At 40.2% G+C, this 27,335-nt stretch overlaps 2 protein-coding genes across 2 annotated transcripts in view; both read right to left on the bottom strand.

The window, feature by feature from the left end:
* The window catches only part of LOC127918726 (NACHT, LRR and PYD domains-containing protein 12-like), a 21,608-nt gene extending 5,492 nt beyond the window's left edge, over positions 1–16,116 (bottom strand). The window contains exons 1-3 of the mRNA XM_052501912.1: positions 15,130–16,116; positions 14,672–14,845; positions 6,547–6,720 (exon numbers count right to left, since the gene is read on the bottom strand). Coding sequence (XP_052357872.1) covers positions 6,547–6,720; positions 14,672–14,845; positions 15,130–16,088 — 1,307 coding nt within the window. The 5' untranslated portion in view covers positions 16,089–16,116. The remainder of the gene's footprint in view (positions 1–6,546; positions 6,721–14,671; positions 14,846–15,129) is intronic.
* LOC127918727 (NLR family CARD domain-containing protein 3-like) lies at positions 16,112–27,335 on the bottom strand. The gene is made up of 7 exons (XM_052501913.1): positions 27,157–27,335; positions 23,608–23,675; positions 21,980–22,073; positions 18,049–18,165; positions 17,646–17,730; positions 17,294–17,516; positions 16,112–16,917 (listed from the first exon to the last, which is right to left on the bottom strand). Exons 4-7 carry the CDS (start codon positions 18,114–18,116, stop codon positions 16,112–16,114), a joined length of 1,182 nt encoding a protein of 393 aa, XP_052357873.1. The 5' UTR covers positions 18,117–18,165; positions 21,980–22,073; positions 23,608–23,675; positions 27,157–27,335.

The following is a 27,335-nucleotide window of genomic DNA, read 5'->3' as shown; positions in this document are numbered from 1 at the left end:
ATGAATGTAGAAGTGTTCAGAAACATCTTATATTCTTACTAACAATACAAGTGAAGTGACTCCAAAATGACATTACATTATTCACCATTCAGTTTCTATGGTGAAAAACATCCAAAACACAACCAAGACAAACTGCTAATTAATTCAACAAGTTAGTAGTATCACAAGCTTGATGTAATCACTGCAGGCATGGAATATGGGACCAAATACTAAACTTTTTTACTAAATTAATTTGTCCAAATAATTAAGACTTCTTCAAATGGGAGAACTAAACTCAGCAAAAAAATAAACGTCCTCTCACTGTCATTTGCGTTTATTTTCAGGAAACTTAACATGTGTAAATATTTGTATGAACATAACATTCAACAACTGACACATAAACTGAACAAGTTCCACAGACATGTGACAAACATAAATTAATAATGTGTCCCTGAACAAAGGGGGCTCAAAATCAAAAGTTACAGTCAGTATCTGGTGTGGCCACCAGCTGCATTAAGTAATGCAGTGGATCTCCTCCTCATGGACTGCACCAGATTTGCCAGTTCTTGCTGTGAGATGTTACCCCACTCTTCAACCAAGGCACCTGCAAGTTCCCCGGACATTTTTGGGGGAATGGCGCTAGCCCTCACCCTCCGATCCAACAGGTCCCAGATGTGCTCAATGGGATTGATAAACGGGCTCTTCGCTGGCCACGGCAGAACATTGACATTCCTGTCTTGCAGGAAATCACGCACAGAACGAGCAGTATGGCTGGTGGTCCTTCTGTAGCTCAGTTGGTAGAGCATGGCGCTTGTAACGCCAGGGTAGTGGGTTCGATCCCCGGGACCACCCATACGTAGAATGTATGCACACATGACTGTAAGTCGCTTTGGATAAAAGCGTCTGCTAAATGGCATATATTATATTATTATATTATTATATTATGTCAGGATGAGCCTGCAGGAAGGGTACCACATGAGGGAGGAAGATGTCTTCCTGTAACGCACAGCGTTGAGATTGCCTGCAATAACAACAAGCTCAGTCCGATGATACTGACACACCGCCCCCAGACCATGACGGACCCTCCACCTCCAAATCGATCCCGCTCCAGAGTACAGACCTCGTTGTAACGCTCATTCCTTCGACGATACATGCGAATACGACCATCACCCCTGGTGAGCCAAAACCGCGACTCGTCAGTGAAGAGCACTTTTTGCCAGTCCTGCCTGGCCCAGTGACAGTGGGTTTGTGCCCATAGGCGACATTGTTGCCAGTGATGTCTGGGGAGTACCTGCTTTACACCAGGTCTACAAGCCCTCAGTCCAGCCTCTCTCAGCCTATTACGGACAATCTGAGCACTGATGGAGGGATTGTGTGTTCCGGTGTAACTCGGGCAGTTGTTGTTGCCATCCTGTACCTGTCCCGCAGGTGTGATGTGCGGATGTACCGATCCTGTGCAGGTGTTGTTACATGTGTTATGCCACTGCGAGGACTATCATCTGTCCGTCCTGTCTCCCCTTTAGCGCTGTCTTAGGCGTCTCACAGTACAGACATCACAATTTATTTCCATGGCCACATCTGCAATCCTGTGCCTCCTTGCTGCATGCCTGAGGCACATTCATGCAACTGAGCAGGGACCCTGGGTATCTTTCTTTCTGTGTTTTTCAGAGTCAGTGGAAAGACCTCTTTAGTTTCCTAAGTTTTTATAACTGTGACCTTAATTGCCTACCGTCTGTAAGCTGTTAGTGTCTAAACGACCGTCCCACAGGTGCATGTTCATTAATTGTTTATGGTTCATTGAACAAGCATGGAAACAGTGCTTAAACCCTTTTAATATAGATCTGTGAAGTTATTTGGATTTTTACAAATTATCTTTGAAAGACAGGATCCTGAAAAAGGGATGTCTATTTTTTTGAGGAGTTTAGATACATAAAGTGCTTTCATATCTAAACTGTAAAATATACAGTCATGGACAAAAGTTTTGAGAATGACACAAATATTAATATTCACAAAGTCTGATGCCTCAGTTTGTATGATGGCAATTTGTGTATACTCTAGAATGTTATGAAGAGTGATCAGATGAATTGCAAATAATTGCAAAGTCCCTCTTTGCCATGCAAATGAACTGAATCCCCAAAAACATTTCCACTGCATTTCAGCCCTGCCACAAAAGGACCAGCTGACATCATATCAGTGATTCTCTTGCTAACACAGGTGTGAGTGTTGACAAGGACAAGGCTGGAGACCACTCTGTCATGCTGATTGGGTTCGAATAACAGACTGGAAGTTTCAAAAGGGGGTGGTGCTTGGAATCACTGTTCTTCCTCTGTCAACCACGGTTACCAGCAAGGAAACACGTGCCATCATCATTGCTTTGCACAAAAAGGACTTCACAGGCAAGGATATTGCTGCCAGTAAGATTGCACCTAAATCAACCATTTACCGGATAATCAAAAACTTCAAGGAGAGCGGTTCAATTGTTGTGAAGAAGGCTTCAGGGTTCCCAAGAAATTCCAGCAAACACCAGGACGATCTCCTAAAGTTGATTCAGCTGCGGGATCGGGCACCACCAGTACAGAACTTGCTCAGGAATGGCAGCATGCAGGTGTGAGTGCATCTGCACGCACAGTGAGGCGAAGACTTTTGGAGGATGGCCTGGTGTCAAGAAGGGCAGCAAAGAAGCCACTTCTCTCCAGGAACAACATCAGGGACAGACTGATATTCTCCAAAAGGTACAGGGATTGGACTGCTGAGGACTGGGGTAAAGTCATTTTCTCTGATGAATCCCCTTTCCGATTGTTTGGGGCATCCGGAAAAAGGCTTGTCCGGAGAAGACAAGGTGAGCGCTACCATCAGTCTGTGTCATGCCAACAGTAAAGCATCCTGAGACCATTCATGTGTGGGGTTGCTTCTCTGAGGAGAAGACAAGGTGAGCGCTACCATCAGTCTGTGTCATGCCAACAGTAAAGCATCCTGAGACCATTCATGTGTGGGGTTGCTTCTCTGAGGAGAAGACAAGGTGAGCGCTACCATCAGTCTGTGTCATGCCAACAGTAAAGCATCCTGAGACCATTCATGTGTGTTGTTGCTTCTCAGCCAAGGGAGTGGGCTCACTCCTAAGAACACAGTCATGAATAAAGAATGGTACCAACACATCCTCCAAGATCTCCCAACCATCCAGGAACAGTTTGGTGACGAACAATGCCTTTTCCAGCATGATGGAGGACCTTGCCATAAGGAGAAAGTGATAACTAAGTAGCTCTGGGAACAAAACATCGATATTTTGGGTCCATGGCCAGGAAACTCCCAGACCTTAATCCCATTGAGAACTTGTGGTCAATCCTCAAGAGGCGGGTGGATAAACAAAAACCCACATATTCTGACAAACTCCAAGCCTTGATTATGCAAGAATGGGCTGCCATCAGTCAGGATGTGGCCCAGGATGTGGTCACTGACCATCTCGAATCCCACCGTACCTTCTCCGCTGTGCAATCTGGTTTCCGAGCCGGTCACGGGTGCACCTCAGCCACACTCAAGGTACTAAACGATATCATAACCGCCATCAATAAAAGACAGTACTGTGCAGCCGTCTTCATCAACCTTGCCAAGGCCTTCGACTCTGTCAATCACCATATTCTTATCGGCAGACTCAGTAGCCTCGGTTTTTCGGATGACTGCCTTGCCTGGTTCACCAATTACTTTGCAGACAGAGTTCAGTGTGTCAAATCGGAGGGCATGCTGTCCGGTCCTCTGGCAGTCTCTATGGGGGTGCCACAGGGTTCAATTCTCGGGCCAACTCTTTTCTCTGTATATATCAATGATGTTGCTCTTGCTGCGGGCGATTCCCTGATCCACCTCTACGCAGACGACACCATTCTATATACTTTCGGCCCGTCATTGGACACTGTGCTATCTAACCTCCAAACGAGCTTCAATGCCATACAACACTCCTTCCGTGGCCTCCAACTGCTCTTAAACGCTAGTAAACCAAATGCATGCTTTTCAACCGATCGCTGCCTGCACCCGCATGCCCAACAAGCATCACCACCCTGGATGGTTCCGACTTTGAATATGTGGACATCTATAAGTACCTAGGTGTCTGGCTAGACTGCAAACTCTCCTTCCAGACTCATATCAAACATCTCCAATCGAAAATCAAATCAAGAGTCGGCTTTCTATTCCGCAACAAAGCCTCCTTCACTCACGCTGCCAAGCTTACCCTAGTAAAACTGACTATCCTACCGATCCTCGACTTCGGCGATGTCATCTACAAAATGGCTTCCAACACTCTACTCAGCAAACTGGATGCAGTCTATCACAGTGCCATCCGTTTTGTCACTAAAGCACCTTATACCACCCACCACTGCGACCCTTATGCTCTAGTCGGCTGGCCCTCGCTACATATTCGTCGCCAGACCCACTGGCTCCAGGTCATCTACAAGTCCATGCTAGGTAAAGCTCCGCCTTATCTCAGTTCACTGGTCACGATGGCAACACCCATCCGTAGCATGCGCTCCAGCAGGTGTATCTCACTGATCATCCCTAAAGCCAACACCTCATTCGGCCGCCTTTTGTTCCAGTACTCTGCTGCCTGTGACTGGAACGAATTGCAAAATCGCTGAAGTTGAGACTTTATCTCCCTCACCAACTTCAAACATCAGCTATCTGAGCAGCTAACCGATCGCTGCAGCTGTACATAGTCTATTGGTAAATAGCCCACCCATTTCACCTACCTCATCCCCATACTGTTTTTATTTATTTACTTTTCTGCTCTTTTGCACACCAATATCTCTACCTGTACATGACCATCTGATCATTTATCACTCCAGTGTTAATCTGCAAAATTGTAATTATTCGCCTACCTCATGCCTTTTGCACACATTGTATATAGACTCCCCCTTTTTTATACTGTGTTATTGACTTGTTAATTGTTTACTCCATGTGTAACTCTGTGTTGTCTGTTCAGACTGCTATGCTTTATCTTGGCCAGGTCGCAGTTGCAGATGAGAACTTGTTCTCAACTAGCCTACCTGGTTAAATAAAGGTGTTCTCAACTAGCCTACCTGGTTAAATAAAGGTGAAATAAAAATAAGTTAATTGACAGCATGCCATCAGTCAGGATGTGGCCCAGAAGGTAATTGACAGCATGCCATCAGTCAGGATGTGGCCCAGAAGTTAATTGACAGCATGCCATCAGTCAGGATGTGGCCCAGAAGGTAATTGACAGCATGCCATCAGTCAGGATGTGGCCCAGAAGTTAATTGACAGCATGCCATCAGTCAGGATGTGGCCCAGAAGTTAATTGACAGCATGCCATCAGTCAGGTGTGGCCCAGAAGTTCATTGACAGCATGCCATCAGTCAGGATGTGGCCCAGAAGGTAATTGACAGCATGCCATCAGTCAGGATGTGGCCCAGAAGGTAATTGACAGCATGCCATCAGTCAGGATGTGGCCCAGAAGGTAATTAACAGCATGCCATCAGTCAGGATGTGTCCCAGAAGTTAATTGACAACATGCCAGGGTGGAGTGCAGAGGTCTTGGAAAAGAAGGGTCAACACTGCAAATATTGATTCTTTGCTTCAACTTCATGTTGTTATACACGCTCCAGCAGGTATATCTCTCTTGTCACCCCAAAACCAATTATTTCTTTGGCCGCCTCTCCTTCCAGTTCTCTGCTGCCAATGACTGGAACGAACTACAAAAATCTCTGAAACTGGAAACACTTATCTCCCTCACTAGCTTTAAGCACCAACTGTCAGAGCATCTTACAGATTACTGCACCTGTACATAGCCCACCTATAATTTAGCCCAAACAACTACCTCTTTCCCAACTGTATTTAATTTATTTATTTATTTTGCTCCTTTGCACCCCATTATTTTTATTTCTACTTTGCACATTCTTCCATTGCAAAACTACCATTCCAGTGTTTTACTTGCTATATTGTATTTACTTTGCCACCATGGCCTTTTTTGCCTTTACCTCCCTTCTCACCTCATTTGCTCACATTGTATATAGACTTGTTTATACAGTATTATTGACTGTATGTTTGTTTTACTCCATGTGTAACTCTGTGTCGTTGTATCTGTCGAACTGCTTTGCTTTATCTTGGCCAGGTCGCAATTGTAAATGAGAAATTGTTCTCAACTTGCCTACCTGGTTAAATAAAGGTGAAATAAAAAAATAAAAAAATGTAATTGTCAATAAAAGCCTTTGACACTTATGAAAATGCTTGTAATTATACTTCAGTATTCCATAGTAACATCTGACAAAAAATATCTAAAGACACTGAAGCAGCAAACCTTGTGGAAATTAATATTTGTGTCATTCTAAAACTTTTGGCCACGACTGGAGATGTATGAATACCTTTAATTAAAAGGTGACATTCTGTACTGTCTCCTAATATGAAACATTCTACCTCAAATCCAAAATGCTGGAGCAAAGCACCACATTTAAAACTGTAATATTCACTGTCCAAACACATATGGTGTGGACTATGTGTGTCTGGTAAACACATGTGGATCTGGGGAACAGTTATCACTTGTTGACCAACTACAGGAATACTGACCTCAGAGTCTCCAGTTTACAGTGGGGATTCCCCAGTCCAGCAGAGAACAGCTTCACTCCTGAATCCTTCAGGTCATTGTTACTCAGATCCAGCTCTCTCAGGTGTGAGGGGTTTGACCTCAGAGCTGAGACCAGAGAAGCACAGCCTTCCTCTGTGACTCCACAGCCTGACAGCCTGCAAAGAGTCAAATCATATTAAAATCACACTGATATTCTTTGGTGGTGAAAATAGGGAAGTATGTTTTTTCAACATATTCAGATATATCAGTGTCCTGAAACCTGCCATATCTATTCGTAAAATAGTGTATCATCATAAAACATGACAAATGATCAAAGTATTGCCTGCAGATAGAAATATGTATAGTACAAATATTATAGTAGACTGACCAGACCAGTTTAAAAAGCAGTATCAGTCAGAAGACAGACAGTGAGGAATCAGATTTAGATTGTATTGAGTATACAGTCCACACCATATCTATTTAGACAGTGAGGTATCAGATTTAGATTGTATTGAGTAAACAGTCCACACCATATCTATTTAGACAGTGAGGTATCAGATTTAGATTGTATTGAGTATACAGTCCACACCATATCTATTTAGACAGTGAGGAATCAGATTTAGATTGTATTGAGTATACAGTCCACACCATATCTATTTAGACAGTGAGGAATCAGATTTAGATTGTATTGAGTAAACAGTCCACACCATATCTATTTAGACAGTGAGGTATCAGATTTAGATTGTATTGAGTATATAGTCCACACCATATCTATTTAGACAGTGAGGAATCAGATATAGATTGTATTGAGTATACAGTCCACACCATATCTATTTAGACAGTGAGGTATCAGATTTAGATTGTATTGAGTATACAGTCCACACCATATCTATTTAGACAGTGAGGTATCAGATTTAGATTGTATTGAGTATACAGTCCACACCATATCTATTTAGACAGTGAGGTATCAGATTTAGATTGTATTGAGTAAACAGTCCACACCATATCTATTTAGACAGTGAGGTATCAGATTTAGATTGTATTGAGTATACAGTCCACACCATATCTATTTAGACAGTGAGGTATCAGATTTAGATTGTATTGAGTATACAGTCCACACCATATCTATTTAGACAGTGAGGAATCAGATTTAGATTGTATTGAGTATACAGTCCACACCATATCTATTTAGACAGTGAGGTGTCAGATTTAGATTGTATTGAGTAAACAGTCCACACCATATCTATTTAGACAGTGAGGAATCAGATTTAGATTGTATTGAGTATATAGTCCACACCATATCTATTTAGACAGTGAGGTATCAGATATAGATTGTATTGAGTATACAGTCCACACCATATCTATTTAGACAGTGAAGGTAACATTTTAAATGCGTCTCTATACTCCAACATTTTTGGATTTCACATACAGTGAAACATACAATGAAAGCACTTTATGTATCTAGTCCCTATTTGAAGAAGACATAAGTATTCTGACCAATTCACTTATAGTGTATTAAAGTAGACAAAAGTTGAGTATTTGGTCCCAAACTCATTGGTTGCATTTGCAGTTTGTTTTGGTTGTGTTTTGGGTTGTGTTTAGTAACTGAACTGTGGGTGATGACTCGAGTAACTTTCTGTCTAACGGAGTAGATGTTTCTAAACAATACTAAATGAATCCTGATTATGCCTTGATTAATACAAATCATAAATAAATAATGAATAATAACACTAAGAGTTGGTTTAAACAGATCTGAATCGGGACACTAAGAGTTGGTTTAAACAGATCTGAATCAGGAAACTAAGAGTTGGTTTAAAAATATCTGAATCAGGACACTAAGAGTTGGTTTAAACAGATCTGAATCAGGACACTAAGAGTTGGTTTAAACAGATCTGAATCAGGAAACTAAGAGTTGGTTTAAACAGATCTGAATCAGGAAACTAAGAGTTGGTTTAAACAGATCTGAATCGGGACACTAAGAGTTGGTTTAAACAGATCTGAATCAGGATACTAAGAGTTGGTTTGAACTGATCTGAATCTGTCACAAATTGTCAATGAACCCACCAGGAACAACCCCAAATCCATAACACGGTCACCCTCAACGATATCATCCTGACCAACTTGCCCTCTAAATACACCTCTGCTGTCTTAGACCAAGATCTCAGCGATCACTGCCTCATTGCCTGCATCCGTAATGGGTCAGCGGTCAAACGACCACCCTCATCACTGTCAAACGCTCCCTAAAACATTTCTGCGAGCAGGCCTTTCTAATCGACCTGGCCCGGGTATCCTGGAAGGATATTGACCTCATCCCGCCAGTAGAGGACACCTGGTCATTCTTTAAAAGTGCCTTCCTCACCATCTTAAATAAGCATGCCCCTCTCAAGAAATGTAGAACCAGGAACAGATATAGCCCTTGGTTCCCTCCAGACCTGACTGCCCTTAACCAACACAAAAACATCCTGTGGCGTTCTGCATTAGCATCGAACAGCCCCCGTGATATGCAACTTTTCAAGGAAGTCAGGAACAAATATGCACAGGCAGGAAAGCTAAGGCTTTTTCAAGCAGAAATTTGCATCAGGTAGCACAAACTCAAAAAGTTCTGGGACACTGTAAAGTCCATGGAGAATAAGAACACCTCCTCCCAGCTGCCCACTGCACTGAGGCTAGGCGACACGGTCACCATGATAAATCCACTATAATTGAGAATTTCAACAATCATTTTTCTACAGCTGGCCACGCTTTCCTCCTGGCTAACCCTACCCCGGTCAACAGCCCTGCACCCCCCACAGCAACTCGCCCAATCCTTCCCCATTTCTCCTTCTCCCAAATCCGTTCAAATGATATTCTGAAAGAGCTGCAAAATCTGGACCCTTACAAATCAGCCGGGCTAGACAATCTGGACCCTTCCTTTCTAAAATTATCTGCTGGAATTGTTGCAACCACAATTACTAGCCTGTTCAACCTCTCTTTCGTATCGTCTGAGATTCCCAAAGATTTGAAAGCTGCTGCGGTCATCCCCCTCTTCAAAGGGGGAGACACTCTATATATCCTACCCTGCCTTTCTAAGGTCTTCAAAAGCCAAGTTAGTAAACAGATTACCGACCACTTCGAATCTCACCGTACCTTCAGCTCTGAAACCAGATTGCATAGTGGAGGTCATGGGTGCACCTCATCCACACTCAAGGTCCTAAACAATATCATAACCGCCATCGATAAAAGACAGTACTGTGCAGCCATCTTCATCGACCTGGCCAAGGCTTTCGACTCTGTCAATCACCGCATCCTCATCAGCAGACTAAACAGCCTTGGTTTTTCAAATGATTGCCTCGCCTGGTTCACCAACTACTTCTCTGATAGAGTTCAGTGTGTCAAATCGGAGGGTCTGTTGGCCGGACCTCTTGCAGTCTCTATGGATGTGCCACAGGGTTCAATTCTCGGGTCGACTCACTTCTCTGTATATATCAATGATGTCGCTCTCGCTGCTGGTGATTCGCTGATTCACCTCTACTCAGACGACACCATTCTGTATACTTCTGGCCAACTGATCACTGCCCACACCAGCCCGACCGTCCAGCATCACTACTCTGGACGGCTCTGACTTAGAATATGTGGACAACTACAAATACTTAGGTTTTTGGTTAGACTGTAAACTCTCCGTCCAGACTCACATCAAACATCTCCAATCCAAATTTAAATCTAGAATCGGCTTCCTATTTTGCAACAAAGCATCCTTCACTCATGCTGCCAAACATACCCTTGTAAAACTGACCATCCTACCAATCCTCGACTTCGGCGATGTCATCTATAAAATAGCCTCCAATACTCTATAAGTCTCTGCTAGGTAAGGCCCCGCCTTATCTCAGTTCACTGGTCACCATAGCAGCACCCACTCGTAGCACGCACTCCAGCAGGTATTTTTCACTGGTCACCCCCAAAGCCAATTCCTCATTTGGCCGCCTCTCCTTCCAGTTCTCTGCTGCCAATGACTGGAACAAACTGCAAAAATCTCTGAAGCTGAAGACTGTTATCTCCCTCACTAGCTTTAAGCACCAGCTGTCAGAGCAGCTCACATATCACTGCACCTGTACATAGCCCATCTATCTACCTCATCCCCATACTGTATTTATATATTTGTCTTGCTCCTTTGCACCCCAGTATCTCTACTTGCACATTCATATTCTGCCGATCTACCATTCCAGTGTTTAATTGCTATATTGTAATTACTTCGCCACCATGGCCTATTTATTGCCTAAACTCCCTTATCTTACCTCATTTGCACTCACTGTATATAGACTTTTTGTTTTCTTTTGTTCTACTGTATTATTGACTGTATGTTTTGTTTATTCCATGTGTAACTCTGTGTTGTTGTATGTGTCGAATTGCTCTGCTTTATCTTGGCCAGGTCGCAGTTGCAAATGAGAATTTGTTCTCAACTAGCCTACCTGGTTAAATAAAGGTGAAATAAAAAAATACAATGAGTGAGAAAGTTAGAGGCTACAACAAAACATGCTAACCTCTCACCATTACCAATAACAGAGGCTACAACAACACATGCTAACCTCTCACCATTACCAATAACAGAGGCTACAACAAAACATGCTAACCTCTCACCATTACCAATAACAGAGGCTACAACAAAACATGCTAACCTCTCACCATTACCAATAACAGAGGCTACAACAACACATGCTAACCTCTCACCATTACCAATAACAGAGGCTACAACAAAACATGCTAACCTCTCACCATTACCAATAACAGAGGCTACAACAAAACATGCTAACCTCTCACCATTACCAATAACAGAGGCTACAACAAAACACGTTAACCTCTCACCATTACCAATAACAGAGGCTATAACAAAACATGCTAACCTCTCACCATTACCAATAACAGACAGCGGAGATTGGAGTATCTGTCCATAGGACCACTTTAAGCAGTACACTCCACAGAGCTGGGCTTTACGGAAGAGTGACCAGAAAAAAATACATTGCTTTAAAGAAAAAAATATGCAAACACGTTTGGCGTTCGCCAAAAGGCATGTGGGAGACTCCCAAACATAGGAAGAAGGTACTCTGGTCAGATGACACTAAAATGGAGCTTTAAGGCCATCAAGGAAAACGCTATGTCTGGTGCAAACCCAACACCTCACATCACCCCGAGAACACTATCCCCACAGTGAAGCATGGTGGTGGCAACATCATGCTGTGGAGATGTTTTTCTTCGGCAGGGACTGCGAAACTGGTTAGAATAGAAGGAATGATGGATGGCGCTAAATACAGGGAAATTCTTGAGGGAAACCTGTTTCAGTCTTCCAGAGATTTGAGACTGCTAAGGAAACACTTGAGTGGGAAAAATGTAAATGTCTTGGAATGGCCTAGTCAAAGCACAGACCTCAATCCAATTGAGAATCTGTGGAATGACTTACAGATTGCTGTACACTAGCGGAACCCATCCAACTTGAAGGAGCTGGAGCAGTTTTGCATTGAAAAATGGTCAAACATCCCAGTGGCTAAATGTGAAAGCTTATAGAGACATACCCTAAGAGACTTGCAGCTGTAATTGCTTCAAAAGGTGGATCTACAAAGTATTGACTTTTGGGGGTGAAGAGTTATGCAACAGGTGGATCTACAAAGTATTGACTTTGGGGGTGAATAGTCAACATGTGGATCTACAAAGTATTGACTTTGGGGGTGAAGAGTCAACAGGTGGATCTACAAAGTATTGACTTTGGGGGTGAAGAGTCAACAGGTGGATCTACAAAGTATTGACTTTGGGGGTGAATAGTCAACATGTGGATCTACAAAGTATTGACTTTGGGGGTGAATAGTCAACAGGTGGATCTACAAAGTATTGACTTTGGGGGTGAAGAGTCAACAGGTGGATCTACAAAGTATTGACTTTGGGGGTGAATAGTCAACATGTGGATCTACAAAGTATTGACTTTGGGGGTGAATAGTCAACAGGTGGATCTACAAAGTATTGACTTTGGGGGTGAATAGTCAACAGGTGGATCTACAAAGTATTGACTTTCGGGGTGAAGAGTCAACAGGTGGATCTACAAAGTATTGACTTTGGGGGTGAAGAGTCAACAGGTGGATCTACAAAGTATTGACTTTGGGGGTGAAGAGTCAACAGGTGGATCTACAAAGTATTGACTTTGGGGGTGAATAGTCAACAGGTGGATCTACAAAGTATTGACTTTGGGGGTGAATAGTCAACAGGTGTATCTACAAAGTATTGACTTTGGGGGTGAAGAGTCAACAGGTGGATCTACAAAGTATTGACTTTGGGGGTGAAGAGTCAACAGGTGGATCTACAAAGTATTGACTTTGGGGGTGAATAGTCAACAGGTGGATCTACAAAGTATTGCCTTTGGGGGTGAAGAGTCAACAGGTGGATCTACAAAGTATTGACTTTGGGGGTGAATAGTCAACATGTGGATCTACAAAGTATTGACTTTGGGGGTGAATAGTCAACAGGTGGATCTACAAAGTATTGACTTTGGGGGTGAATAGTCAACAGGTGGATCTACAAAGTATTGACTTTGGGGGTGAATAGTCAACAGGTGGATCTACAAAGTATTGACTTTGGGGGTGAAGAGTCAACAGGTGGATCTACAAAATATTGACTTTGGGGGTGAAGAGTCAACAGGTGGATCTACAAAGTATTGACTTTGGGGGTGAATAGTCAACAGGTGGATCTACAAAGTATTGACTTTGGGGGTGAAGAGTCAACAGGTGGATCTACAAAGTATTGACTTTGGGGGTGAATAGTCAACAGGTGGATCTACAAAGTATTGACTTTGGGGGTGAAGAGTCAACAGGTGGATCTACAAAGTATTGACTTTGGGGGTGAAGAGTCAACAGGTGGATCTACAAAGTATTGACTTTGGGGGTGAATAGTCAACAGGTGGATCTACAAAGTATTGACTTTGGGGTGAATAGTCAACAGGTGGATCTACAAAGTATTGACTTTGGGGGTGAATAGTCAACAGGTGGATCTACAAAGTATTGACTTTGGGGGTGAATAGTCAACAGGTGGATCTACAAAGTATTGACTTTGGGGTGAATAGTCAACAGGTGGATCTACAAAGTATTGACTTTGGGGGTGAATAGTCAACAGGTGGATCTACAAAGTATTGACTTTGGGGGTGAATAGTCAACAGGTGGATCTACAAAGTATTGACTTTGGGGGTGAATAGTCAACAGGTGGATCTACAAAGTATTGACTTTGGGGGTGAATAGTCAACAGGTGGATCTACAAAGTATTGACTTTGGGGGTGAAGAGTCAACAGGTGGATCTACAAAGTATTGACTGTGGGGGTGAAGAGTCAACAGGTGGATCTACAAAGTATTGACTTTGGGGGTGAATAGTCAACAGGTGGATCTACAAAGTATTGACTTTGGGGGTGAATAGTCAACAGGTGGATCTACAAAGTATTGACTTTGGGGGTGAATAGTCAACAGGTGGATCTACAAAGTATTGACTTTGGGGGTGAATAGTCAACAGGTGGATCTACAAAGTATTGACTTTGGGGGTGAATAGTCAACAGGTGGATCTACAAAGTATTGACTTTGGGGGTGAATAGTCAACAGGTGGATCTACAAAGTATTGACTTTGGGGGTGAATAGTCAACAGGTGGATCTACAAAGTATTGACTTTGGGGGTGAATAGTCAACAGGTGGATCTACAAAGTATTGACTTTGGGGGTGAAGAGTTATGCAACTTAAGTGTTCTTTTCTTTTTTTTTTGGTTGTTTAACAATAAATAATAATTTACATCTTCAAAGTGGTAGGCATGTTGTGTAAATCAACTGATACAAACCACCAAAACATCTATTTTAAATACAGGTTTTTAGGCAACATAATAGGAAAAATGCCAAGGGGGGTGAAAACTTTTGCAAGCCACTGTACATCAATATGTATGTGAAAGGTGACATTCTGTACTGTCTCCTAATATGACACATTACATCTCAAATCCAAAATGCTGGAGCAAAGCACCACATTTAAAACTGTAAGCTTCACTGTCCAAACACATATGGTGTGGACTATGTGTGTCTGGTAAACACATGTGGATCTGGTGAACAGTTATCACTTGTTGACCAACTACAGGAATACTGACCTCAGAGTCTCCAGTTTACAGTGGGGATTTTCCAGTCCAGCAGAGAGCAGCTTCACTCCTGAATCCTTCAGGTCATTGTTACTCAGGTCCAGCTCTCTCAGGTGTGAGGGGTTTGACCTCAGAGCTGAGACCAGAGAAGCACAGCCTTCCTCTGTGACTCCACAGCCTGACAGCCTGACAAAGAGATCATCATGACTTCACAAACACACTGCTAATTTAATGAGTATTGTAGAAGGACAATGGTAGATGCATTTGGTTAATTATCCAAAACAACATGTAGATTCATTTTCCATCTCCTAGAATTGTGTGGTCAAATTGGTATACTACTGTGAAAATCAATGCATTTATTCAATATGTTATTCAATATAATATTATACACATGTTAGAATACATACTTTTCTCTAAGCTGAATATTTCTTCCTGATGATTAGTTCTGATATGTAATTTTATTTACTCACAGAACAGCTCTGGAGGCTTTGACCACTGGCAGCAGCCTCAGAAGACCTTCCTCTGATCTGGAGTATTTCTTCAGGTCAAACACATCCAGCTCCTTTTCTGAAGTCAGCAACACAAAGACCAGAGCTGACCACTGTGCAGGTGACAGGTTGGGTTTTGAGAGACTTCCTGATCTCAGGTAGCTTTGGATCTCCTCCACTAGAGAATGGTCATTCAGTTCATTCAGACAGTGGAACAGATTGATGCTCCTCTCTGGAGAGAGATCCTCCCCGATCTTCTTCTTGATGTACTTGACTGTTTCTTCATGGCTCTGTGAGCTGCTTCTTGTCTTTGTCAGTAGACCTCGTAAGTGCTTCTGATTGGACTCCAGTGAGAGGCCCAGAAGGAAGCGGAGGAAAAGGTCCAGGTTTCCCGTCTCACTTTGTAAGGCTTTATCCACAGCACTCTTGTAGAAAGTAACTTTACGCCTTTGTTTGATCCTCACAGAATAGTTCCTGGACGTTGTTCTCAGTTTGTCCATTACATTCTCATTGTTGTTGATGAATGAGAGGAACACATATACAGCAGCCAGAAACTCCTGAATGCTCAGATGCACAAAGCAGTACACCTTGTCCTGGTACAGCCCACGTTCCTCTTTAAAGAGCTGTGTGCACAATCCTGAGTACACTGAGGCTTCATTGACATCAATGCCAGCCTCTTTCAGGTCTTCTTCATAGAAAATCAGATTGCCCTTCACAAGCTGTTGAAAAGCCAGTTTTCCCAGTGACAGAATGCTCTCTTTATTCCAGTGTGGATCTGTCTCTTCTTTCCCAAGATACTTTTCATTCTTCTGTTTGGTATGAAACACCACAAGGTGTGTGTACATCTCAGTCAGAGTCTTGGGCATCTCTTCTCTCTTATGTTCCAGCATGTGTTCAAGGACTGTTGCAGAAATCCAACAGAAGACTGGAATGTGGCACATGATGTGGAGGCTCCTTGATGTCTTTATGTGTGAGATGATTCTGCTGGCCAGGTCCTCATCACTGAATCTCTTCCTGAAGTACTCCCCTTCTGTGGGTCATTGAAACCTCGTACCTCTGTCACCTGGTCAACACACCCTGAAGGGATCTTATTGGCTGCTGCAGGTCGGGTAGTTATCCAGAGGAGAGCAGAGGGAAGCAGATTTCCCTTGATGAGATTTGTCAGCAGAACATCCACTAAGGTTGACTCTGTGACGTCACAACAGATCTTGTTCTTCTGGAAGTCTAGGGGCAGTCGGCACTCATCCAGACCATCAAAGATGAACACAACTTTGTACTTGTCGTAGTTGGAGATTCTTGATTCTTTGGTTTCCATTGAGAAGTGATTGAGAAGTTCAATGAAAGTATTTTCCCCTTTCATCAAATTCAGCTCCCGAAAAGGGAATGAAAATACAAATTGGACATCCTGATTTGCTTTTCCTTCAGCCCAGTCCAGAATGAACTTCTGCACAGAGACTGTTTTTCCAATGCCAGCGACTCCCTTTGTCAGCACAGTTCTGATAGGTTTGTCTTGTCCAGTTAAGGGTTTGAAGATGTCATTACATTTGATTGCAGTCTCTGGTCTTGCCTGTTTCCTGGCTGTTGTCTCAATCTGTCTCAGCTCATGTTCATTATTGACCTCTCCTGTTCCACCCTCTGTGATGTAGAGCTCTGTGTAGATCTTATTGAGAAGTGTTGGGTTTCCTTGTTTAGCGATCCCCTCAAATACACATTGAAACTTCTTCTTTAGATTAGATTTGAATTCACGTTGGCAAATCACAGCAAGATCATCTGAATGAAGAAATAACATTATATTAATATTACATCTATCTTAATGCCTACAATATTGAAGGACTGTTGTGAAGTTGTAAATTATAATAATTTGTTGTCGTAACTGACTGTCTAAATCTGTAAAAGTTTTTATAATGCATTACAGACTGGTGTGACTGATGATATTATTATTGGTATTATTGATGGTATTATTAATGTTGTCTCTCTCTCTAAATGAATCAGTACAACACATCCCTGCTGCTTCTTGATGAGGTCACTAGATGTTGTGTTAAGGCTGCTACAATATCATTGAGTTACACAGCTACTTTAGCTGTACTTTAGCTACAGCTTTTAAATGTTAGAAAACATCATTCAACATGAGGCAGACAGATCTTACATTTCTCCAGTGTGTCAGCAAGCTCCTTCTGGTTCATTTTCCTCAGGACGTGCAGTGTGATCTTCAGAGCCCCCTCTCTGGCACTGCTCTCCTGCTTCTCATCTTCAGGATCCACCACTTCCTGCTTCTGACTCTCAAAGCCTTCTGGGAGTTCTGGACCAAGAATCCTCTTGAATATCTTCAGCTCGTTCTTCACAAATGTCATAATTTTCTCTTCAAGCATCTGAAATAAATTAAGTAAATAAGTTAAGCAAGAGAAGAAATGCTTTCTCATCAACACATTAATGAATGATTGACAGATCAACTTTTCTTGAGGTAAACAAAAACAAATGTACATAACAGAACCACATACACTGAATATGGAGGCCAGGTCTGTTTGATGACTCTGGGAAGACTGACCACTGAGAATCTCTGACTCTGATCTCTTCTGTTGGTTTCTGTGGACAAGACATGAGATTACATCTCCTCATCCAGGGAGTACACACACGCACACGCACACGCACACGCACATGCACACACACCACACACACACACGCACATGCACACACACGCACACGCACGCACATGCACACGCACACACACAGGGAGGGAGGGAATGTTGTGTTTGTTTAATATTGTTTTAGGACTATGAAAATAGACAAAATGATTAGCCTATGGATTATGAAAACAACAACAATAAATGGGAAAATGGGAGGAGAAATGACTAGAGACAGTGTTGTTTAACTCACTGACCAGGACCCATGAGTTCTTCTTACCTTTGTTCAGTAGAAAAGTCTCCCTCTCTAAACACTATAGGAGGTTCCATAGACCGGTCACTCTTCATGGACACACAGCTGGGAACAGGGGAGGCTGGTCTCTCCTGCTTGATTGGTCTTCAACACAACAGAGACAAACATTACATCTCTCATCTACTCTGAGCTCAGATGGGGAAACATAAGAAGAGTTTCATTACAAAAAGCTATTTATCCATTTTCAGAAATGTTCGTAAATTAGCTTTTATTGTTTAAAGAAGTTATGTTTATGTTGAGTTATGTTTTTTTGCTAAATGAGGAGGAGGCACGTGGGTACCTGCTTCTATAAACCAATGAGGAGATGGCACATGGGTACCTGCTTCTATAACCCAATGAGGAGATGGCACGTGAGTACCTGCTTCTATAAACCAATGAGGAGATGGCACGTGGGTACCTGCTTCTATAACCCAATGAGGAGATGGCACGTGGGTACCTGCTTCTATAACCCAATGAGGAGATGGCACGTGGGTACCTGCTTGTATAAACCAATGAGGAGATGGCACGTGGGTACCTGCTTCTATAAACCAATGAGGAGATGCAGCGCGAACTGCGTCACAAATAGAACTGACTTCTAGACGCTCGTTGGCGCAAGCAGTGTGTCGTTTTAATTTAACTTCTAGACGCGAATAATGATTATAAGGAGTCAATGTGCAGGGTACCAGGTAGTTGAGGTAATAATGAGACTATAAGGAGTACCAGTACTGAGTCAATGTGCAGGGTACCAGGTAGTTGAGGTAATAATGAGACTATAAGGAGTACCAGTATTGAGTCAATGTGCAGGGTACCAGGTAGTTGAGATTATAATGAGACTATAAGGAGTACCAGTACTGAGTCAATGTGCAGGGTACCAGGTAGTTGAGGTAATAATGAGACTATAAGGAGAACCAGTACTGAGTCAATGTGCAGGGTACCAGGTAGTTGAGGTAATAATGAGACTATAAGGAGTACCAGTACTGAGTCAATGTACAGAGTACCAGGTAGTTGAGGTAATAATGAGACTATAAGGAGTACCAGTACTGAGTCAATGTGCAGGGTACCAGGTAGTTGAGGTAATAATGAGACTATAAGGAGTACCAGTACTGAGTCAATGTGCAGGGTACCAGGTAGTTGAGGTAATAATGAGACTATAAGGAGTACCAGTATTGAGTCAATGTGCAGGGTACCAGGTAGTTGAGGTAATAATGAGACTATAAGGAGTACCAGTACTGAGTCAATGTGCAGGGTACCAGGTAGTTGAGGTAATAATGAGACTATAAGGAGTACCAGTACTGAGTCAATGTACAGGGTACCAGGTAGTTGAGGTAGTTGAGGTAATATGTACATGTAGGTCGGGGTAAAAGTGAGTAGGCAATCAGGATAGAGATTACATCTCATCCAGGAGTTCACACAAACACACACACACACACACACACACACACACACACACACACACACACACACACACACACACACACACACACACACACACACACACACACACACACACACACACACACACACACACAAATGGACAAAAGGATGAGCCTATGGATTATGAAAACAACAACAATAAATGGGAAAATGGGAGGAGAAATGACTAGAGACAGTGTTGTTTAACTCACTGACCAGGACCCATGAGTTCTTCTTACTTTTGTTCAGTAGAAAAGTCTCCCTCTCTAAAGTTTATAAGTCTAAACTAAATGAAAAGTTCTGCTTTGAACGTTGATTAACTTGTAACCTGAGTATTTCTGTATTTTCAATTTGGCGCTCTGCAATTTGGCGCTAGCCTCCCACCTCCCATAAGAAGTTAAAGAGCTTGGTGGGTTTTTTCATTCTCTAATCAAGGCATGGGATTGTTCAATGATAGACATGATTTTGTTTAAAATCTATCACTTGATGGTTTCATTTCAGAGGGACAAATAATAATGTTTTTTCCCACAAAATGCTATTCATCTGCCTCACTCTCAAATGTGACCAACCGGCTGAATGTTGTCTTACGTGGCAAAACTTGAAATTGTGTTTTTAATTGGATAAAAGTACAGACTCAGTTTTAGAAAACTAAATATCATACACTACAGTAGTGGAGACTCAGTGTTAGAAAACTAAATATCAGACACTACAGTAGTAGAGACTCAGTGTTAGAAAACTAAATATCAGACACTACAGTAGTGGAGACTCAGTGTTAGAAAACTAAATATCAGACACTACAGTTGAGGAACAATGGGAAAGTAATTATGTTTTTGAAAGATGATAAACTTGTAACCTCACTTTTGAGAAAATGGGCTTTGAATGTTTTGGTATCTACTGGAGAGCTCTTCTCTGTCTACAGGGCTGTTACTTTGGCAGATATTGTTACCCAAATAAATAGGTTTTAATACATTTAACTTTATGTATGGTGTTTTTGATTTATGTCAGTTTCAATGTTTGTTATGCTCTAAATGGTTATTTAATGGTTGTAAGTGGTAAAATGAACCAGAACCTTTTTGTATTTATAATTCTGAGTACTACTTTCGTAAGGAATTACACACTATTCAGTAGTACTGCAGTTGCTAAAAAGTTCCAGTAGATGGCAGCATAATTCCACAAATGACATTAGCTTTCTAATTCCAGTAGATGGCAGCATAATTCCACAAATGACATTAGCTTTCTAATTCCAGTAGATGGCAGCATAAGAACACAAACGCCATTTCACCACAATAGTTTTCTCCCTGGATACACCACCATTTGGCTCAATATTTTCAATAAATATTTAGCAATTAAAAGTTATTAATTCACATACAGATATTGGTGAGGCAGCTGAGAAATAAAGTATATTTTTCTAATTAATTCCTTAGATCTCAAACCTGCCCCACCTATCCCATTCCAGGTTACCAGGTCACCCAGTTCAAACTACATTTGAAAAATAAAACACATGTGACTTATATATATGCCATTTAGCTGACGCTTTTATCCAAAGCGACTTACAGTCATGTGTGCATACATTCTACGTATGGGTGGTCCCGGGAATCGAACCCACTACCCTGGCGTTACAAGCGCCATGCTCTACCAACTGAGCCACAGAAGGACCACTTGTTGATCAAGTGTTCTGCCTTGCAATAATAAATATAATAAAATCACAAAACAAAAACAGCAAAATGCTGAGATAGGTTTTGATAAACAAAACAATCAAAATGCTATTTAGTACTATAATGGTATTTACTAACATAATATTATTACTAAAACAGTTTCTAAAATAATTAGGTTTTAGGCTAAAATAGGTAGGGTTAGATGCTGATGTAAAAAGGGCTTTATAAATACATTTGATTTGATTGTGAGGTTTAGGGATTTTAAGGTAAAAAACAGTATGCATTTATAGCTCTCTTGCTCCTCCCTGTGGCCTTCTGTGGGTACTACATAACTCATTCACGACACCTGCTAGGCTCATAATCTGAGTTAGCAACTGCGTCAGATCTACAAATCAATGAGCTAGACCTGTCCATTTGTTTTCTAACTCAGTGAAACTGCGCAGCTTTCATTAATTCCGATGGCGACTAACGAACATTTCGATGCATATCAAATTACCCAGCAGCCATTTAGAAACAAGTCATAAAAAATAATTTTGTTACTTAAATTAAAAAATGTCTTCTGGCTGTTTAAATCGGCCACGTCTTGAAAAAGAGGACAGGGATATGTGTCTTGTTAAGGTTGTATACGTTTCTGAAAATAAATATGGTTAACCATGACCAGAAAATGTTTAACATTTTCCCTGCAGTACCTCCACAGACCCCGGATTGAGAACCCTATATATATATATATATATAGTTAAAAATCTGAGAACAGTAATATTGAAGGTACCCATAGCAACCATTTCTGATTAAAAACAAATGTGAACATTTTGGAAACATTTTAATAATGTTATCAAAAATTGTCATCTCACCTCTTAGCTTTGGTGTCATGTTCCCAGAGACACTCATTTTAGAAGCAGGGCCCCCTCTCTCTCCCCAGAGAGACTCATTTTAGAGCACTGACCCCTAAACAGAGATCCAAAATGTTATTTGTGGTTAACACAGTAATTATTTAATGTTAAATGTTATCATTTATTAATTTTCTCTTATAAAACATTTACTAACAGACACAGAAACAATCAGATGATTTAATGCATCACATGATAACGTAGTTGTGACATTTCATCTCCATGGTAACTGTCTGTAATAATAATAATAAGTCACTGTTTGTTAAGGTAGTTATAGACAGTACAGCAACAATAATAATAATAATAATAATAATAATAATAATAATAATAATAATAATAATAATAATAATAATAATAATAATAAGTCACTGTTTGTTAAGGTAGTTATAGACAGTACAGCAACAATAATAATAATAATAATAATAATAAGTCACTGTTTGTTAAGGTAGTTATAGACAGTACAGCAACAATAATAATAATAATAACAATAATAATAATAATAATAAGTCACTGTTTGTTAAGGTAGTTATAGACAGTACAGCAACAACAATAATAATAATAATAATAATAATAATAATAATAATAATAATAATAATAATAAGTCACTGTTTGTTAAGGTAGTTATAGACAGTACAGCAACAACAATAATAATAATAATAATATTAATAATAATAATAATAATAATAATAATAATAATAATAATAATAATAATAATAATAATAATAATAAGTCACTGTTTGTTAAGGTAGTTATAGACAGTACAGTAACAATAATAATAATAATAATAAGTCACTGTTTGTTAAGGTAGTTCTAGACAGTACAGCAACACAAGGCCACGTCTCACACTTATTTTTATTCATTAAAAGTGTCTATTTATTGTCTTTCAATCTGTTATTTTCTAAATGTATCTGAGAATGTAGACAGAAGGGCTAAAACAGACATTATTGATCTGAGGGGGGAAATTATTGATCCATTCAGAAAGTTTATTTGCAACAAGTAAGACATTTTATATAATGTAAAGTAGACTAGGTTATAATGTATAATAGCAGTTTGTTAGTGATATGCAGATCAAGGTCTATACCTCAGCTACAGCCTACATATCATAGATGACCAGCCTAAACCTGTTCAGATCAGTTCACATAATGTTATAGTCCTTCCAGTAGCAGGACAGAGAATGTACTGTATATAACCTACATATCATAGATGACCAGTCTAAACCTGTTCAGATCAGTTCACATAATGTTATAGTCCTTCCAGTAGCAGGACAGAGAATGTACTGTATATAACCTACATATCATAGATGACCAGCCTAAACCTGTTCAGATCAGTTCACAGAGACCATCAGGTTTGTCAGCATGATAAGTGATCATAACTCCAACCTACTCTGACTATTGAATGTCTGACATCGTCTAACCTTATAATAGTGTGTAGAAAGCCAAGACCAACGAGAGTTTGCCCATCTTTCCTACGTCTCAACACATTTATCTGACTTCTAATGTACTGAGAAATATGTCCCACAGTTTCAGCCATTTTATAACTGCGTAGGCTACAAACATACTTTTAATTTCATATGAGGAAATCACATAACTTACAGTCACTGGAGCAGACGCCTGTTTTCTTACAGATGAAGTAGCTTTCATAGACAACTCATTCAACCAGCCTAAACAACAGTAAATAAAAGATGTCAAATCGTCAAAGGAGAATACATGGAAGACAGGTGTTTTGCTACAAATGTAGGATCTTAATTTGAGACAGTTTACTGAAGCTTAAAAATGATGTGGATTATAATTAACATTTTAAAGTGGAAAGTGGAAATGACAAAATTCAGAAGCCTTTTAAAACATCAAATACACTGCAAGTTTTAGTTTTCCTGCAACAGGGTGATCAAATTCAGATCCTACATCTGTACAGAGATGATGTCTTTATCTGAAAAGGGAAGTTTGAGTTATTAGCAATGAAGTTGCAACTGTCAGCTGCTGTAAACCTCTGTGATTGGATGTTATAGACCCCAATCTGAATAGTTTCTTCCCCGTGGTTATAGCCTTTAGCTCTATGCTCAGTCTACCTATATCAATATATTGTTGTACGTAAACTTTGTGCAAACTCCACCGCCTGTATTCTGTCTCTTAATGTTTTATTTCACTAGCAGCACCATCACTACACTATAGAGGAACTATGGTACAATTACATTATCATATGAAATGTAGAGGATCACTACACTATAGAGGAACTATGATACAATTACATTATCATATGAAATGTAGAGGATCACTACACTATAGAGGAACTATGATACAATTACATTATCATATGAAATGTAGAGGAACTATGGTACAATTACATTATCATATGACATGTAGAGGATCACTACACTATAGAGGAACTATGATACAATTATATTATCATATGAAATGTAGAGGTTCACTACACTATAGAGGAACTATGATACAATTACATTATCATATGACATGTAGAGGATCACTACACTATAGAGGAACTATGATACAATTACATTATCATATGAAATGTAGAGGTTCACTACACTATAGAGGAACTATGATACAATTACATTATCATATGAAATGTAGAGGATCACTACACTATAGAGGAACTATGATACAATTACATTATCATATGAAATGTAGAGGATCACTACACTATAGAGGAACTATGATACAATTACATTATCATATGAAATGTAGAGGAACTATGGTACAATTACATTATCATATGACATGTAGAGGATCACTACACTATAGAGGAACTATGATACAATTATATTATCATATGAAATGTAGAGGTTCACTACACTATAGAGGAACTATGATACAATTACATTATCATATGACATGTAGAGGATCACTACACTATAGAGGAACTATGATACAATTACATTATCATATGAAATGTAGAGGTTCACTACACTATAGAGGAACTATGATACAATTACATTATCATATGACATGTAGAGGATCACTACACTATAGAGGAACTATGATACAATTACATTATCATATGAAATGTAGAGGTTCACTACACTATAGAGGAACTATGATACAATTACATTATCATCTGAAATGTTAAATGTAGAACTATAATATCTGAATATTGATATATTGAATTTGACTTGACCACGTCCAGTCAGCTCCATGTTATATGATTAAACTGACACCAACCTGTCTCAGTAGAAGTAGACTGTTAGGAGTGTTTTACTGTCATTCACTATACTAACATTACACCAGACATTTCATTTATCTACTGTTAGGAGTGTTTTACTTCCATTCACTATACTATCATTACACCAGACATTTAATGTCTCTACACACTTTACAATAATCCCTGGCAGGATTCTCAACTGAATTCACAACCAGAACATGTCAAGTCATTGAGATATTTTCTGTTCTGTTCTGTATATTCTGATGGATGAGGTCTGAGCTGGAATGTGAAGCTAACTGAAGCTGGCTAACTTTAGAAAACCAGTATATCTGGCTAGTATCATAGTTTACCCCTCAGGCTACAATCAGGTTTCAGCATCAGGCAGGTATCAACATGCCGAGTCGTAGGCAACAACCTGGGTTGTATTCATTAGTTTACTCCACAGCCAACAGTTTTAAAATGTTGCTGTCACGCCCTGACCACAGAGAGCCCTTGGTTCTCTATGGTGTTGTAGATCAAGGCATGACTAGGGGGGTGTTCTAGTTTTCCTATTTCTATGTTGGTGTTTTTGGTATGCCAACAGTTTTAAATGGCACTAATGACACACAACCTGTTTTGAGGAAGTGTAAGTTGTTAGTCTTTCAACAATATTTATTTGTCTCTTTCACAGAAAAATACCTCCCTGAGTAAAAAGTGTTAACAGTAGTTTAGAAAGAGAAAATGTTTGTTTGTTGCTTGTTGTTTTTTAAGTCTGTTTTGAGAAGACAAGTCTATAGACCTATGATACAGTAGGAGATCACCCTGGTCTATAGACCTATGATACAGTAGATCACCCTGGTCTATAGACCTATGATACAGTAGGAGATCACCCTGGTCTATAGACCTATGATACAGTAGGAGATCACCCTGGTCTATAGACCTATGATACAGTAGGAGATCACCCTGGTCTATAGCCCTATGATACAGTAGGAGATCACCCTGGTCTATAGACCTATGATACAGTAGGAGATCACCCTGGTCTATAGCCCTATGATACAGTAGGAGATCACCCTGGTCTATAGACCTATGATACAGTAGGAGATCACCCTGGTCTATAGACCTATGATACAGTAGGAGATCACCCTGGTCTATAGACCCATGATACAGTAGGAGATCACCCTGGTCTATAGACCTATGATACAGTAGGAGATCACCCTGGTCTATAGACCTATGATACAGTAGGAGATCACCCTGGTCTATAGACCTATGATACAGAAGGAGATCACCCTGGTCTATAGACCTATGATACAGTAGGAGATCACGCTGGTCTATAGACACTCTTAGACTAAAGTCTCTGTGGAAAGGGTTCTTCATGGAACCCAAAAGGGTTCTACCTAGTACCAAAAAGGGTTCTACAAAGGGTTCTCCTATGGGGACAGCCAAAGAACCCTTTTAGATTCTAGATAGTGTAGGAGTGATCACCTTGGGGCACACAGATGGGCACAGAACCAATTCACCCCACGCATCTAATTTATATAAAAAAAATTGAGAAGAGTAGGACAATATAACACTGTCCATCAGAAATATCATCAACCAAATGAAAACACATAACAATATCATCAACTATATGAATACTCATAACAATATCATCAACTATATGAATACACACAACAATATCATCAACTATATGAATACACATAACAATATCATCAACTATATGAATATACATAACAATATCATCAACTATATGAATACACATAACAATATCATCAACTATATGAATACACACAACAATATCATCAACTATATGAATACACATAACAATATCATCAACTATATGAATACACATAACAATATCATCAACTATATGAATACACACAACAATATCATCAACTATATGAATACACATAACAATATCATCAACCAAATGAAAACACATAACAATATCATCAACAATATAACAATATCATCAACTATATGAAAACACATAACAATCGTCGTCTTACCTTTTATCTCTCAATAGAAACACAGTCTGGAATGATCATCAGGTCGTCAAAAGTGAGTTTCATTTGCTCTGCTCATTTACATATCAGGTTCTGCCTGTTCTCTCTCCCACTCCCTCTCTCTTTATAGCTCTTACAATGTGCCTTGGCATACATTCTACAACTGTCTGGAACTCTATTCT

This window comes from Oncorhynchus keta, unplaced genomic scaffold (assembly GCF_023373465.1).
Source record: "Oncorhynchus keta strain PuntledgeMale-10-30-2019 unplaced genomic scaffold, Oket_V2 Un_contig_14719_pilon_pilon, whole genome shotgun sequence".
NCBI classification, from domain to species: Eukaryota; Metazoa; Chordata; class Actinopteri; order Salmoniformes; family Salmonidae; genus Oncorhynchus; species Oncorhynchus keta.
This window is presented reverse-complemented; position numbering and strand designations above follow the sequence as displayed.

Coding starts and splice junctions, on each gene's coding strand:
- LOC127918727 (XM_052501913.1), bottom strand. CDS start 18,116: ATGAAGAGTGACCGGTCTATGGAACCTCCTATAGTGTTTAGAGAGGGA. Junction 17,731..18,048: donor GACTTTTCTACTGAACAAAG/GTAAGAAGAACT, acceptor TCTTGTCCACAG/AAACCAACAGAAGAGATCAG. Junction 17,517..17,645: donor ACCTGGCCTCCATATTCAGT/GTATGTGGTTCT, acceptor AATTTATTTCAG/ATGCTTGAAGAGAAAATTAT.